At 40.2% G+C, this 17,137-nt stretch overlaps 1 protein-coding gene across 11 annotated transcripts in view; it reads right to left on the bottom strand.

Moving 5' to 3' along the window:
• PHC3 (polyhomeotic homolog 3) overlaps positions 1–9,903 on the bottom strand; it is an 83,931-nt gene extending 74,028 nt beyond the window's left edge. For 8 of the 11 annotated variants that reach the window (XR_009494108.1, XR_804390.4, XM_005201688.5 and 5 more), the window contains exons 1-4: positions 9,862–9,903; positions 7,206–7,371; positions 2,877–3,032; positions 1,709–1,786 (exon numbers count right to left, since the gene is read on the bottom strand). Coding sequence is in view for 9 of the 11 variants with exons in the window: in XM_005201688.5 (XP_005201745.1) it covers positions 1,709–1,786; positions 2,877–3,032; positions 7,206–7,371; positions 9,862–9,875 (414 nt within the window). In the remaining 2 variants the exon portion in view is untranslated. Of the gene's footprint in view, positions 1–1,708; positions 1,787–2,876; positions 3,033–7,205; positions 7,372–7,632 lie in introns of all 11 variants that reach the window. The other 3 variants (XM_015472529.3, NM_001192833.1, XM_059885352.1) reach the window with 3 other exon arrangements.
• Between the last annotated feature and the right edge of the window lie 7,234 nt (positions 9,904–17,137).

Below are 17,137 nucleotides of genomic sequence, written 5' to 3'. Positions count from 1 at the left end.
CAACCGAGGGATTGAACCCAGGTCTCCCACACTGCAGGTGGATTCTTTGCCAGCTAAGCAACCAGGGAAGCCCAAGAATACTGGAGTGGGTAGCCTATCCCTTCTCCAGGAAATCTTCCTGACCCAGGAATCGAACCGGGGTCTCCTGCATTGCAGGTGGATTCTTTACAAGCTGCACTACCAGGGAAGCCAAAGATATTGTGTGACATCAGTAACCACAACTATATAGCATTACTGCTTAGGGCTAAATACATTACTTAAATTTGTCATTTTATTCAGTCTAACATTTTCAAGTCACAAGTAATTTTTCTTGTAAGTAATTTTATTCATGTTCTAAGATACTTCCATGCTAAAACAGAATTTTTTCATTAAAAAGATCAATACCCCACAAATAACTATGTGCTCATTATACATGTACTTAGTAAAGACCACACCCTTAGCTGAAGAAATATAGCACAAGTTCAACTTTAATTCCTCAGCAATCTATAAACTATATTCCATTGGAGTCTATTTTATCAAAGTATTACCATCCTGGATCAGAAAAAAATAGCTAGGAAGGACATTATTAGTTTAACTCAATGGTTCTCAACAAGGGGCAATTTGGCCCCTCAGAAAACATCTAGCAGTGCATGCAGACATTTTTGGTTGTCACACTGGGGAAAGGAGAAGGGCACAGCCTACTGATATCTAAGCTAGGGATGCTGTTAAACATCTTACAAAGCACAGGACAGCCCCCCCATAAGAAAGAATTATCTGGTCCATAAGGTCTATAAGGATGAGGCTGAGAAATCTGGAAGAACTGATGAAATATGAATATGAACAACAGTGTATCAATGTTAATTTTCCTGATTTTGACCTGTTTCATGTAGCCACATGTAGTCATAAAAGAATGACTTTGTTCCTAGGAAGTACATATCAAAGTATTTAGGAGTAAAGGAACATGTCTTAACTTATCCACAAATGGTTCAGAAAAAGGTAACTGTATATATGTAGACAGAAAGACTGAATGATAAAGCAGTGAGCCAAAATGCTAACAATTGATGAATCTGAGTAGAAAGTATACAGAAATTTTCATTATTCTTACAATTTGAAATTACATCAAAATAAAAGGGTAAACAAGTATTACCACACCTATAAATTTCTTTTTAACTGGAATACTTTGCACAATTTCCCAGTAAATATGTGCAATATAGCAAATCACCTTTTATTCTCTTCTCAAAATAAATTACACTATCTTGAATGAATACTTGTAAATCTGACCCAGATAACTCAAGTAAGCATAAGCTGGGAAGTAAAATTTCTAAAATGTAAACTGCACAGAAAAAGCTAGAAACACTTAGATGTCTACCAAGGACATGACATTCTCTAGTACTTGTCACAGTAAATGCATGACTTAACTTCCCTATATTATATATTTCATGCTCTCAATGCACATTGAAAACTGCAACCATTCACAATCATAGAAGACCTGAACACAATCAAGGGGAAAACATGTATAAGAAATAATACAAAAATATTTTTATGACTCAGATTTTCAGAAGTTTGACATTAGTTCCAAATTCTCGAAATTTACCATTCCTATTTCTAGCCACTTGTTACAAACAGTACCCAACAGATAAACAGTAACAGCTTTGTAGATTTTAACAGTTAATTTCTGGAAAGCAATAATCTAAAATTTTAAAATCAGGAAAAAAATTAGAGCACTTACAGATGTCTGAGACATACTTGACTGTTGTGTGACACTTCCTGTGGGGGACGTAGGTGGTCTTCCACTGGACAAGCTTGCCTAAAATAATAAGATCTTTATGTCTATAAGAAGTCTGAAGTTTAAAACTTTCTTGTACCCGGATACCACAAAAATCACAATAAAGTCAAAACATCTATTTTACAGTCATTTTACAGTCAACATGGATTAAGTTTTGATCAAAAAAATTAAGAAAAAGAGAAAACACTGCACGGTGAAATCAGAAGACCCAAAGGCTCAACTTAGTTTAAGAGCTGCACCCATTGTCAGCTTTACTCTATAGATCTCATCTTTGAAGTGAAATTACCAATCCAATGTTATGAAAAATAAATTGGAGCTATATCAAATGCCACTGGGTTTCAGTTCCTAACTATCATGAACAAGATGTTATTTTAAATTACACTAATGAGAAGAAGTAATAGCTGGGATGTGTTTAACAGAAATAAACCTTTTTCAGGTTCAGTCAACTTGAGATCCTACTCTGGTTACTAGATTTAAATCTCACATTAGAGTTTTATTTAAATAAACGATGCAATAATAACAAAGATCTGTTTAAAAACAAACATTTAATCATAAAATCTTCCTGATAGCAATAAGAATCATATGACTGGATTTTAGAAAAGTATACATACACATTTTTATAGAGAACATTTCTAGAGGGGTGCATAAACAGTGGCCGCCTCTGAAGAGTAGAAAATACCAGTGGGTGTGGAAAAGGAACACCTCTATACCTCTTATGAACGATTTTATACTGTTTTTTTTTTTTTTTTAATGAGTATAAATTACTTACATAATTTTAAAAAACCTTTTTTGGTTAAAATGTAAATAAGATTTATGTAACCTTAACTATTCACTGTCATCCCTAGAATTCTATACACACAAGACTGGTACAGCATTTCTGCAATGTAGATAAAAAGGAGAGGGACAAAACTCAGCAACAGAGTAACACATTAAACATTCTTTTTTTTAAACTAACTTTTATTTGGCAGCCTACTATATTTTCTTAAAAAAAAAAAAACAACACAAGATATCTGAAAACTCTGCAATAATACCCAGTGTATTTATTTTCAGTAATTGTCTGCAGGCAATGTCAACTTTGGCCTTGTAAGTTCTTAATTCGTTTCAGTCTCACCTGAACAGCAGCAAGGCTCTGAAGCTGGGAACTGCTTAAGTGCTGCTGCTGGAGAGCCGCTGTGTGCAGCATTAAGTGCTGCTGCTGCGCGGCGTACATCTGCTGTAGATACTGAGCAGCTGAGCTGGAAGGGCGATGCAGTGCCTGCTGAATTACCTGTGATAAGTCAATTGAACCAATGTCAAACCATAATCTTAACCATTAAGTATTAGAAAAGCTGTATTAGAAATTTTAAAAAGTAAAAGTAACCATAAAGTATTAGAAATTTAAAATTTCACTCCTTTAATATTCAATATCCTCACACTTATTAACAGTTTTCTCCTAGTTATACATCACTGCTGCTGCTGCTGCTTCTAAGTCACTAGGATTCACTAATCTGTACAGGTTAAAGTTACCCAGTAGAGGCAATTCACAAAAGGAAAAGGGGCTAAGTAAGCATCTGAAAATATCTTCAATCTCATTAGTAGTCAAAACTTACAAATTAAAACACAACACTTTTTCAACCTTCCAATGGATAAACATTTAAAAGAATCCTACTACTACTGGAGAAACAGATTCACTCATATACTGTTAATAACAATGTAAATTGGAATACCCATTTTGGATAAAATGGAATACCCATTTTGGATAAAACTTTTTATTTAGAATTCGCGATTTGGGTATAAAAAGAATATGTATACCCTGGATAGCATACTGAAAAGCAGAGACATTACTTTGCCAACAAAGGTCCGTCTAGTCAAGGCTATGGTTTTTCCAGTGGTCATGATGGATGTGAGAGTTGGACTGTGAAGAAGGCTGAGCACCAAAGAATTGATGCTTTTAATTGTGGTGTTGGAGAAGACTCTTTAGAGTCCCTTGGACTGCAAGGAAATCCAACCAGTCCATCCTAAAGGAGATCAGCCCTGGGATTTCTTTGGAAGGAATGATGCTAAAGCTGAAACTCCAGTACTTTGGCCACCTCACGTGACGAGTTGACTCATTGGAAAAGACTCTGATGCTGGGAGGGATTGGGGGCAGGAGGAGAAGGGGATGACAGAGGATGAGATGGCTGGATGGCATCACCGACTCGATGGACATGAGTCTGAGTGAACTCCGGGAGTTGGTGACGGACAGGGAGGCCTGGCGTGGTGCAATTCATGGGGCCACACAGAGCTGGACACGACTGAGCAACTGAACTGAACTGATACCTTGCATGTATTACAAACAGTAATGTATAACAGATCAGTGCCGTCCAATACAGTAGCCACTAACCCTAAGTATCTACTAAGCACTTACAAGGAGACTAGTGCAACCAAGGAACCAAGTTTTTAATTTTACTGAATTTTAATTTAAATATAAAATAGCCACATGCAGCTAGCAGCTACTATATTAAACAGAGCAGATAACAACTATCAACAAAACAGTTTCCAAATACATTTAGGTGGAAAAAGGTCACTTAATAGTGTACAGAGTAAGATACCATCTATATTAAAATATTTTAAACAATATTCAGGAAAACATTAAAAGACTACTGATAGGTAGCTAGATTAGAAGTGCTTTTTACCTGATTCTCATTTGTATTTTTTCTAAATGTCTGAAAAAACTTAGCTTCATTATAGTAATAACCACATAAAATTATAAAGCCATATTTTTAAGAAAATTACTAAGTAACCACTCATTTTTTTTTAAATGTCAGGTGCAACTGTTTCAACACAAAATAAAATTATTCTTACTAAAAAAAAATTCTTATAAGTGCTCATTACTGTGACTATTTATTAGTAAAATAAAAACTCTGAACCCAAACTTCATAAACTGATAAATGTGAAACAATCAAGAGTTCTAATAAAAGAGAAAAATCCTTTATTTGTCCGAATGGTACACTGGACTACACCAGTCCTCTGCAATCACAGCCCAAAGTCATGTCATGCCCATGGGGACTCTCAAACAGCACCCTCAATCTCAAGATCAAACCAGAGTTTTCAAAGAGCTAATGGAGAAAAAGAGACAAAATCCTATAGTATGAGCTTCTGAGTCAGGATACCTTTATCACAAAGCTATGAATGTCTTTATTAAAATTCCAAGAAAGCACGTTTCCTTGTGTTTTTTACCTTCCTGCATTCATGTCTCAATTCGCCAACAACAGACTGCTACACCTGCTGCAGATTCCTGTCACAAAATCAATATAGGCTTTTGACCCCTAGTTGCAGGGAAGTACAGACCAGCATTAAGTGCTTTAGAACCACAACAATATATCTTTTTGGTTAGGTCATCTGTATATGTTGCTCTAATTCCATAACAAAACTCTAAAATCAAACTGAAATTAAAAATGAATAACTTATTTTTTCTATTGTCAGCACAATTTTTCATTACCATTCAGTGCCATACTCATGGATGAGAGACTCTTTAAAAACAAGTTAAAGATACAGCACGTTGCTCTCATTTTGTTCCTCTGGAGCAAGGAAGGTGAAAAGGATTCACAGGGGTGGGAAAAAAAAAAAAAAAGCTGAAAGGTATTAAACTATTTAGGTAGTTCAATAAATATTGATTTGATTACATTTTAAGGGAAGCAATTCTATGATCTTGTAAGAATTAGAGTTAGTGCTCGTCGTGAGATATTATCTTCAACTACAAATCTCGAGTAACTGTTTTTTTTATTAACACAGCCAGCTTAGAAAATAGGTGGAGAACAAAATGGTATTTAAAATATCACATTATCTTTATGTTCAAGGATCTAGATATTCTTCCCTGTTTCCCTTGCCTCAGAGAAAGGTGAAAAACATTAAAACCACTATGTTCCAGTCTGAATTTCTACTGAACTGACGGACGAGTTTCCAACAATCCTGATTCTACTCCACAGTAATTTCAGAATACTAAGCCATATAACAACTAGACAGTCAGTATACTGGGATCTGCACTCTAGAAAAATGGATCAGAGAGATGACTAAACCAGGTCTGTTTTTTTTCAGGGTGGAGTGCAATTATGCAGATTTGAGAAAGAACATTAGGTTTAATGGGAAAAAATCTCAGTGTTTAAGGGCACAACTCTAAAGTCAAGAGTACCAACTAGGTATGTGAGTTTAGGAAAGTTATTTAGCCAATTTAAAACATCAATTTTTCCATCTGTTGAATGGAGATAATCCATGTAAAGCATTTATCAAATACTTAGCACATAATTATTCAGTATGTATTAGTTACTATCATTTACTGAGTATATAACGTGTCCCACAAAATTCTAGATCCTTCATCTAATCCTCATAACTTATTAAGCAGGTGGTCTCATTTTCATTTTATAGTTTCCTGAGGCTCAAGGAGATTATGCCTCTCACTCAAGGCTAGCTACAGTAAAGAAAATGGAATTCAAACAAAAACTGCATCAGTCTGCAATGCCCATACTCTTTTTATGCAATACCATATTGCCTCAACCTCCATTATTATAAAGGCTGCCTTGCTGTATCTCACTGTTTGCTGAAGCCAGGGTAGGCAAGGAGTGAGCAGGGAAGCTGGAAGAAGATACAAGGAGCCAGAAGAACTGCAGACACATTTCTTCTCTCCTGACCGGCACAGCAGCCATAACAGCAGACATGCTGTATTCGCTTGTGGTTGACCCAACGGACATAGCCATAATGCTGCCGCAAGGGCTTTTCAGGTGGAGCTTATATAGGTTTACAGAACAAAAGTGGCCCGTGGTTAAGGGGGTACATCGGGACACACATACACTGTGCTATAAGTGATCTCAGCTGTTACACAACTGTATTTACAAAACGTGGGGCGAGAGCAAGAGACTATGGAGCGAGAGAGCCTGACCACCACCATCTTTGCTAATTTGCTCCTAAACTTTGCAGCTAAATTTATTTTCTCAACTAAGTGATCAGCCTAAGACTTTTCCTAATTAAATATTCCCTTTCTCCTCTGCCCCTGATAGCTCCTAATGGATCCTCTTGCTTAGAGTTCTTAGGTTTAAAACGAACCTCTGAACTTATCTACAGACCTGAATAAACCCTAAGTCCAAATTTTGGGTTCAAATACACAATAATCCAGAAAAACCTAGAGTCATTTTCATGTTGGGGCTCTTGGTCGAGTTTCCCCACTTGCAGCAACACCTAGGGACCTTCCAATTATAATTTTCCTGACATTGTTTTCGAAGCTACATGCTGACAAATGGAGGCCCTCCCAATAGAATGATTATTAAATAACTCTGTTGGTAGTTCCAAACGTTCACAATTCTAACTGCACTCATTTAGAGGGTTATCATGTAACTCCTTTGAGGATACGAAACAATACATTTACCTGGCTTAAGCGAAAAGTAATGGCTCCCAAGTCTTAGCCTACCCATCACGGTAACTGAAATACCTGTACAGCATGTCGGTCTGAGCCACTATAGACAGAGATCTGTGGTTGCTGCATTCGAGAGGAGGAAGTAGTGATGGTGGTGGTGGTGGTGCTACTGTTTGTCGTCGACACCGAAGATGTTCCCGGGTTTGGTTCACTATCCATAGCTGTACTGTGGTCCTTAAATCTAGCAGACAGCACAAAGGATTTGTATTGGCAAAAGCGTTATACTGTTTAAAGAATATTTAATTATTCCAAGAAATGATCAGAACAGTCTAAATTTCTAAGAAGGACCTCATAAAATACAGATGGCACACAGTCACCATAAACACGTGAATCGGAAAAATACTCTACAAAGATAAAGCATAATTAAAAATTCATATCTACTAAATTTGAACCCTCTGGATTCAGGATACAGAACTCAGATAAAGCCTGGCCTAAAGTTTACCTTTTTATTGTTGAAGGAAGATGAGTGTCTTGAAACCAAAACAGGTGATGACAGAATACTTTACTACCTGGTAAAATTAAAACTTAAGCAATATCAGAGTATTCAAATACTTCTTTATATTCTTTTGACCATACTGATTACAAATTAAAATCATTCTTCTTATGTAGACATTAAAAAAGGATGCCTGTGGACTTGTGCTAGCTTAGTTTAGCTTAGCCAATTAACTCAATTTTTGGTTACCATATGTACTTTATTTAAAAATACGTTCTCTAGGAAAATAAGTTAAAAAATAATTTATTAACTCAAACTGCTTTCCCTGTAATTATTCTACAATTCTGTCCTTACCACATCTAATAGCTCTGAGTTAATACTCATAAGCAGATTACTCTGGGTAAATAAGAGAAGCAGTGGAAAACAATTTCCCCACTTGCTAACAAAAATCTCTTTCACAAAATACAACTCCAAATTTTGAAAACAGCGTTAACTATGTCACTTTCCTTATACAAGAAGTGCAGTTTTGTACTATTCTGATTATAGTCCCTCCAACATTACAAACTCATTTCACTGTTGTGATACAAATACAGAATTTTTATTTTAATAAATTCAAACAACATATTAAGTCATTTCTGAGTGCTTTAATGTTGTTAGAAACTAGAACTATAATATTTATTGTAGGGATAGAAATGCACCACAAAAAGCAAACTTAAGAATATACTGGTTTTCTCTGCCTTTCTTTTCCTCTAAGAAACATAATATGACCCACCTCACATGAGAAGTACTGACAAGAACGTAACACTTTCTACTTCAGGAAAAGACAAAAGAATTTGGCACTAACTGTGTATACGTGCACTATTTCCACATAGTGTCCTTTTACCTACAAATTTTCTTTGTTTTTTATATCACATATATAAACAATATTTATATGTATAATCATAAGAGTATGATTGCTCTGTGAGGAATCAAATGTTTTTAAAAGCCCGATTTATAAGAGGAAACGCGAAAGGAAAAAAAGTGGGGAGCCAAGTCTTACTAATCTTTTTGATTAATAAATGACTCACACACTTTTAGACTTCTCTGGGGTTTTTACTGTGGGGGAGGGTTGGGGAGCGGTTTATTAGTTTTGCAAACTCCTTTCCATTCATCAAATCACAGCAGCATATGTTAACAATACAATATCATACAGGTATGGTGGTAGATAAACTTTTTACCAAATTGCTACCTGTCATAACACTTCTGAACCACGCATCAATGATATGCAAAAAGCCAGCTTTAATTCTGGTCCTTGTACAGTGCTGTTCTGCTCAACCATCTCCTCAAACCCTGCAGTAAGCAGTTCAGTAACTAAATATGGTCACAGAGAATCCAAAATCTAGACACAAGTCTAAACATCGGTGGGTAGAACTGGCCAAATCATTAAACTGCATCTGGAGACCTGGCACAAAAGAACAATTTTGCTAACTCCACCGACTAGCCTTGTATATTGCCTGCAAAACACAAACGGCAGTTCCGCTGCACAAGCGGCCTACCCAGGAAACACTTAAGTTTGAGTCGCTAACTAAGCATACCATCACACCGCCACACAAGAATGTGGCCCTCTAGGGCGGCAACTACACTGCAGCCAGAGACCGGAGGGAAAGAAAGATCTTTCCTACCAGGGTGTTTTCAACCTCGCCAAACACGCCATAGCCCCCGCCGCTGAGACACCTCCTCCGAGCCTGCCGAGGGAGGGAGTGAGCAGCCCCACGTCTCGGGCTCTCCCACGGAGGCGCAGTGGGGTGGCGCCGGGGCGGGAAGGAGGCGAGCGTGAAGGAGGCCTGGCAGTGCCCGCCCAGCCCTACCCTGCCTCCGCGGGCCCCCGGTGCGGGCGGCCGTCACAACGCTGCCCGCGGGGCCCACTTGCAGGGATGACAGCCTCTGAGGGGCCCACCCGGGCTCATCTTCCAGAAGACCCCGGCGGTAGGGGTCCGAGGAGGGACCCTGCGCACAGGGCCCCGCAGATCCGGGACCAGACGGCGGAAGGGGCGCTCCCGCCTGGAGGTAACTGGACCCTTACAGTTCGGCTCCGTCCCCCGACAAGGGCCAAGCAGGCTCCTCCACGATAAGGAAGCTCTCGCGTCCCCCTTTCCCCGCACTGCCCGCGAAAGAGCCCTGAGCTTTCCCCTTGGGGGGACTTGTCGCTGCCCCCTCTCGCCCCCCAGTTACGACATCAGTCACCAGCAAGTCACTCACTCCGCTTCCGCCATCTTCTCTCCTCCATCACTAACATGGGCTGCGCATGCGCCCCCCGGCGGCGGCAGCGGCGGCCGCGGCAGAAGAGGGAGGAGGGGCGGGGTCGGCTCAGCCTCGGGCCCCCGAGGTCACGTGGGGCCTTCGTCTCCCAGTTCCTCCTCCCTGAAGGCTTGCTGGCTCGGGGAAGTGACCAGGTTTTGCCGATTTAGGTGTCAGTGTCTCACGTGCACCCCCTCGCTTTTTCTAGGATCTTCTTCCTACTGGGGAGGGGTGTCTAACCGATATATGAAAAGTTCTGATTAGACTGTTAAATGACAAATTTTATGAATATCTAAAATATACCAAAGCTTGTGAAAACTTCAAAGAGGGAGATGGAAGAGAATGACGCGAGAATTGGATGCTGAGGTCTCAGAGTGAAAGGAAATGCCATGGTAGCTGCAGGGCTTGTTGCCTGGGGCGCATGGCAATTTGGGGATAGAACCAGCAGGCCCTGTCTTGGGCTCAGAGATAGAGTTCTGGATGCCCATGCGGTAGACAGTTAAGGTATTATCGTATTACCCTATGTATATCACCCACTTCTTTGACATGAATTTACTGACCGCTTAATGGCGATTACAAGTTTGCATACCGCAGAGAGAACAAGCGGGAATAGCCACCAGTTTGCTAAGATAATTTACTGTATTCTACACACGTGGCAACTAATCTGAAGCAGGATGAGACAAATGTGTGAAGATGAGTGAACCAAGTCCCTGTCTTCCAACAAGTCTTAATCTGTCTTTTACAGAGAGAGGCACACAATCTAAGTGTTCTGACATAGATCCATTAAGTGCTGTGGAAATTTAAATTCAAGGAATAATAAATCTTCACTGCCCTTCACCAAATAAAGCATTTTGAACACAAATAATGCCTTCTTTTTGCACTTTTTAAGATGGTGGAGTCACATTTCAAAACTGAGAAATGAGGAACTTCCCTGGTGGTCCAAAGGTTAAGATTTGGTCCTTCCAATGCAAGGGGCCAAGATTTCATCCGTGGTGGAACTAGGGTTCTACATGCTGCACTGCAATGGCAAAAAAAAAAAAAAAAAACCTGAGAAATTAATTACTGATATAAATTCAACACAAAGTGTAATATGGTCTAATGAAAATATGCTTAATCTTACAAATCCTGTGATCAGGATGTCCCTAGGGGAAGGAAAAGATCACTTTCAATGTCGGCTAAATTGTCCCTTTGCCACATCTCCCTGTATGATAACATTGTTTCTCTATCTTATTTTCTTATCTGAAAGCAAAACCCTTCCTACAACCCCTAGGAGAACTCACTGAGAAAGTCCCCTTTGAAAATTCCCTGTAGATGCTTAAAAATAAGAAATTACTACTTCATCTTTCTTTTCTGATTTTTTCAGATGATGCCATTGCCATATAATTCCCAAGAATCAACTGTTGGGATTTCCCTGGCAGTCCAGTGGTTAAGACTGTGCACTTCCAGTACAAGGGGTGCGAGTTCAATCCCTCATCACAGCAGAATTAAGATCCTGCATGCTGTGTGGTCAAAAAACAAGTTGACTGTCTATTGGTATTGCTGAAATTTTCATTCATCAAAACAAAACTGAAGAAAGCAGTCTTAAGGACTTCCCTGGTAGTCCAGGGACTAAGAGTCTGCACTCATAATGCAGGCAGCCCAGGTTTAATCCCTGGTCTGGGAACTAGATCCCACATAGAGCAACTAAGTTTGCATGCCACAAGTAAAGATCCCCCATGCCGCAACTAAGACCTAGTGCAGCCAAATAAATAAAAAATTTTAATTTTTTTTAAAAAGCAGTCTTAGACCTAAACATGAAAAATGCATAATCCAAAGGAATGTTTGGAAAAAATATGCCAAAATTGTTCCTTTTCATCCCTCTTTCTTTGAACATCCAAGGCCTGTATCTGTATTGTCATCTCATGCAGATTGGCCTTAAAAGTCATAATACATATTGGATAAAGTCAGGCCAGTACTGCTTTTCTTTTTTTTTTTTGGCCACACCCAGTGGCTTGCAAGATCTTAGTTCTCCAACCAGGGATCAAACCTGGGCCCAGAAGTGAAAGGACCAAGTCCTAACCACTAGAGCACCAGAGAATTCCCAGTACTACTTTTTTAGAAACATTTCAAACCCAACATTTATTATAACAACAACTAGTATTTGTCTAGCCTTTTACTGAAGGCAGAGGATTTCCACAAACTCATTTGATCTTCACAACAATACTAGTTATCATTTTCATTTATCACAGAAATATAGTGAGGTCAAGGTGATTAAATGACTATGGTGACTGCTAGAATGGAGTTCCAGACTTGGGGTTCTAACTTAAGTTTTCCATGGCCAAAGTCAAGTTTTCTTCACTGCATCATTCAGAAAGCCACTGTGTGAAGTGTTAGAGGAGACAAGGTATAATACAGGACTACTCTCAAGAAACTTACCAACACTTATCTGATGAAACAGAGGAAGGTGTTTTACCTCTTGGTGATTTCTTATGGAAAAGATTTATGTCATGCTAATAGAACTTGAAACTTTCTTAAGTTTCCAGGAAGTGTTGCTTTGGAGAAGTGCTAGCATCCTATATAATTTTAGAAAAATCCCTCTAGCAAGGATGCTTTGGAGGTAAGTGAAACCGGAGACCTGGAAACTAATTGGAAAACTCTATTAATCCCTAGAGAAATGGTAAAAGGCTCCAGGAATGAAAAGAAGGGATAGATTAAAATTTGGTTCCTTTGGTGTACTAGTCACACATCAAGTGCAATAGATACATGTGGTTAGTGGCAACTGTATGGTACCATGCAAATATAAAACATTTCTATCATTACAGAAAGTTCTATTGGACAGTGCTGGTCTGAACACTAGATCAAGCATTGGCAAACTACTATTTCTATCTTAGTTTGGGCTGTTATGACAGAGACCATGCACTGGATGGCTTAAATGAACTTTTTTTCCCACAGTCCTGGAGACTGGGAAGTCCAGGATCAAGGTGCAAGCAGATTCAGTATCTGGTGAGGTCCCTTCTCACTGTATCCTTACATGGTGGAGAGAGAAGGCAGAGGAGCAAGACTGGGGACCATGGGAATTCGGCCCACTTCATGTAACTCACTTGTGGCTTCAACACCTGTTCAGCCCTGTTGTTACTGACCGGGGTTCTTGGCCTTCCTCAATCAATAGAAATTGACTAGAGGCCAGACAAGAAAGTCAGGTGAGGCTTTATTGGGGCCCCTGCTGCAGCAGGGGGAAGTGAGAACAAACAACAGATTCCCTTGCTTGCTTGCTCCCAGTGAGGGGGGCAAGCTTGTTCCTTATATAGAACAAGAGCAGCAGCATCAGGGGTGTGTTCAAGGGTCAAGGGCTTAGGTGGTTTGCCTATCCCTTAGGTGGTGTTGTGTGCAAGGGTGTGATTTTTCTTCCGACACCCTGTTATTGCTCCAGGCTCTTCAAAAGTGTGGCAATCAGGTTTTTTCGTCTCTTTGTATCTTTTGGTCCACAATTTATCTTAATGTGCACACAGTTATTTTTAGTCCCATACAGTTTCTTTGTGTTTTGTGGCTTGAGGAGATGTGTGTCCAAGTGCGAGCATTGCAGCACTGCAGCAAAGGGTCCCAAGTCCCAGCCTGTCTCACTAACATGTATAATCCACTCCATTTGATGGGTAGGATATTGCTATGCACATTCAGCTTTACGGCTTGATAGACCAGATGATACTCAGTTCATAATGGGCAGCTCAAATTCCATGGTAATTTGGTGACCCATAATTAAGCGATCAGTCTCACTAAGGTCAAATAAATTCTTCAAACCAGGTTTCAGCAGTATGTGAACTGAGAACTTCCAGATGTACAAACTAGATTTAAAAAAGACAGAGGAACCAAAGATCAAATTGCCAACATATGCTGGATCATAGAAAAAGCAAGGAAATTCCAGAAAAACATTTCCTTCTGCTTCATTGACTATGCTAAAGCCTTTGACTGTGTGGATCACAACAAACTGTGGAATATTCTTAAAGAGATGGGAATACCAGACCATCTTCCTACCTCCTGAGAAACCTGTATGCAGGACAAGAAGCAACAATTAGAACCAGACATGGAACAACAGACTGGTTCAAAACTGGGAAAGGAGTATATCAAGGTTATATATTGTCACCCTGCTTATTTAACTTATATGCAGAGCACATCATGCAAAATACCGGGCTGGATGAATCACAAGCCGGAATCTAGATTGCTGGGAGAAATATCAATAACCTTAGACGTGCAGATGATCCCACTTTAATGGCATAAAATGAAGAGAAAATAAAGAGCTTCTTGATGGAGATGAAAAAGGAGACTGAAAAAGCTGGCTTAAAACTCAATGTTAAAAAAACTAAGATCATGGCCTCCGGTCCTATCACTTCATGGCAAATAGATGGGGAAAATGTAGACACAGTGTCAGATTTCATTTTCTTGGGTTCCAAAATCACTGTGGATGGTGACTGCAGCCACGAAATTAACAGACACTTGCTCCTTGGAAGACTACCTATGACAAACATAGACAGCATGTTAAAAAGCAGAGACATCACTTTGCCAGCAAAGGTCTGTATAGTCAAAGCCATGGTTTTTCCAGTAGTCATGTATGGATGTAAGAGTTGGACCATAACAAGGCTGAACCCCGAAGAATTTAAACTCTCGAACTGTGGTGCTGGAGAAGACTCTTGAGAGTCCCTTGGATAGCAGGGAGATCAAGCCAGTCAATCCTAAAGAAAATCAACCCTGAATATTCATTGGAAAGAGTGATGCTAAAGCTGAAGCTCCAATACTTTGGCCACCTAATGTGAAGAGCTGACTCATTAGAAAAGATCCTGATGCTAGGAAAGATTGAAGGCAGGAGGAGAAGGGGGAGACAGAGGATGAAATGGTTGGATGGCATCACTGACTCAATGGACATAAGTTTTAGCCAACTCTGGGAGATAGTGAAGGACAGAGAAGCCTGGTGTGCTGTAGTTCATGGGGTCACAAAGATTCGGACACCACTCAGCAACTGAACCAACAACAAAGGTCAAGGAGCAGGCCAAGAGCTGTTTCTCAAAAGGGCAGCTATCTGCAGAGGATGATAGAGCTTTGTTCCAAAATCCTAATCGCTTGCTGTGATTTACCCATAGGGGCCTGCTGAAGGCTTGCTTCAGTTATGTCTAACTCTTAGCAATCCCATGGACTATAGCCCTCCAGGCTCTTCTGTCCATCGGATTCTCCAGGCAAGAAGACTGGAGTGGGTTGCCATGCCCTCCTCCAAGGGATCTTCCCAGGGATTGTACCATGTCCCCTGCGGCTCCTGCATTGCAGATGGATTCTTTACCTCTGAGCCACAGAGGGGTAAGGGTGGGGAGCAGATGCAACATTTTATTCTTCACTTTAGAAGGGATATCTCAACATGGTCCACACCACTGGACCTCCTAGAAATTTCACTGACATAAAAGAAATGTCACTGAATTTTTGTCAGATTTATTTTCCACCCCCTGACACACAAATGTCTTACCAAAAAGTCTAGAGTTGTTGCTACTTTTTGCTCACCACATCCAATCAGCATGGTGTCATCAATGTAAAAGACCAATGTGATATGATGTGGAAGACAAAGGTGATCAAGATTCTTATGAACTGTGGGCTCAAGACTTCCCTGGTCGTCCAGTGGTTAATATTCTGTGCTCCCAACACAGGGGGTCCAGGTTTGATCCCAGTCAGGGAACTAGATCCCACATGCTGCAATAAAGATAGAAGATCCTGGCAACAAGACCCGGCACAGCTAAATAAATAAATAATCAATTAATTTTTTAAAGATTCTTGCAAGCTAGTTATGACACAGGCTGGAGAATTGATTTAGCCCTGATGTAGGGCTGTGAAGATGTACTGCTGGCCTTTCCAGCTGAAAACAAACTGCTTCTGGTGGTCTTTGCTAACAGATATCAAAGGAAAAAACATTTGTCAGATTGATAGCTGCACCAGGTACCAGGGGATGTATTAATTTGCTCAACCAATAAAACCACATCTGGCAGAGCGGCTGCAATTGGAGTTACCACCTGGTTTAGCTTACAATAATCCACTGTCATTCTCCAAAATCCGTCTGCCTTCTGCACAGGCCACACAGGCCTTTTTGAATGGAAATGTGGTGGCACTTATCTCTGCAGTTCCTCCAGGAATTCAGTGTTGCTTTTGGTTTACTATTTTCCTAAGTAGAAGCAGTTCTAGAGGTTTCCACTTGATCTTTCCCACCATACTAGCCCTCATTCCGCAGGTCAGGGAACCAACGTGGGGACTCTGTGAGGTGCTCAGTGTATCTATTCTAATTATTAATTCCAGGACTGGAGGATAATCACAGAATGGGCTTGGGGACCCAGTGTCCCCACTGTGAGACAGACTTGAGATAAAACTCAATCGATCACCTGACTTCCATAAGCCCCTTCCAAGACAGTGTACCACAGTGATGTTTGATCTCCTGGAATTCAGTTCAGAGCCAGTGTCCATTAGTTCCCAAACAGTCTGATTATTTTATTTTTTCTCAGTGCACGGTTTCCCTACCAAAAAGATTTGAAGTCCCTTTGGTGAAGTCTGGAGAAAGATTTTCTGTATACATTTTGATGGTGTACCAGTGTCATTTCTCTGGGGGATATAGCCTCCCCTTTACCTGAGGGATTCTGAGGTCTGTAAACTGTCTCAAGTCTGGGAAATGTTGGAAGGGATATGACTCTCTTTTTATGATTCAGGTTAGACTTCTCTTTACTTGACCTAGAACTTTTCTGTTGATACTGTTTCAGTAGGAATTTAGTGGGTTTTCTGTCTATTTCACTTCTAGGAATACCATGATCAACTAGCCAATGACTTAGGTCCGCGCAAGCCAGACCGTTCTGCTTGCTGCTTTGATTCTGCTGTCCGCCACGGTGACCATGCCCATCTTTGTCTTTGGCAGTGGTGTGCTGCCACTTGGCCCCTGCTATGCTAGGATCCAATTACTACTATTTCATTTAGGTTTCTCTGTTCAGTGGCTGCAGGTCCCACCGGCCTACAGAGAAGAGCAATCACTGACCACTTCAGGAATGTTGGAGCTCCTCTCACAAATTGCTATAGACTGAATACTTGTGTTCCCCCAACATTCAAACATTGAAGCCATAACCCCCAGTGTGATAGCATTTGGAGACTTTGGGAGGTAAGTAGGTCATCAGAGTTGAACCTCTATAAATGGGATTTAGTGCTCTTGGAAGAAGAAAGATGAGAGAGATGATCTCTTTCCACCACGTGA

Source organism: Bos taurus, chromosome 1 (assembly GCF_002263795.3).
Source record: "Bos taurus isolate L1 Dominette 01449 registration number 42190680 breed Hereford chromosome 1, ARS-UCD2.0, whole genome shotgun sequence".
Taxonomy (NCBI): Eukaryota; Metazoa; Chordata; class Mammalia; order Artiodactyla; family Bovidae; genus Bos; species Bos taurus.
This window is presented reverse-complemented; position numbering and strand designations above follow the sequence as displayed.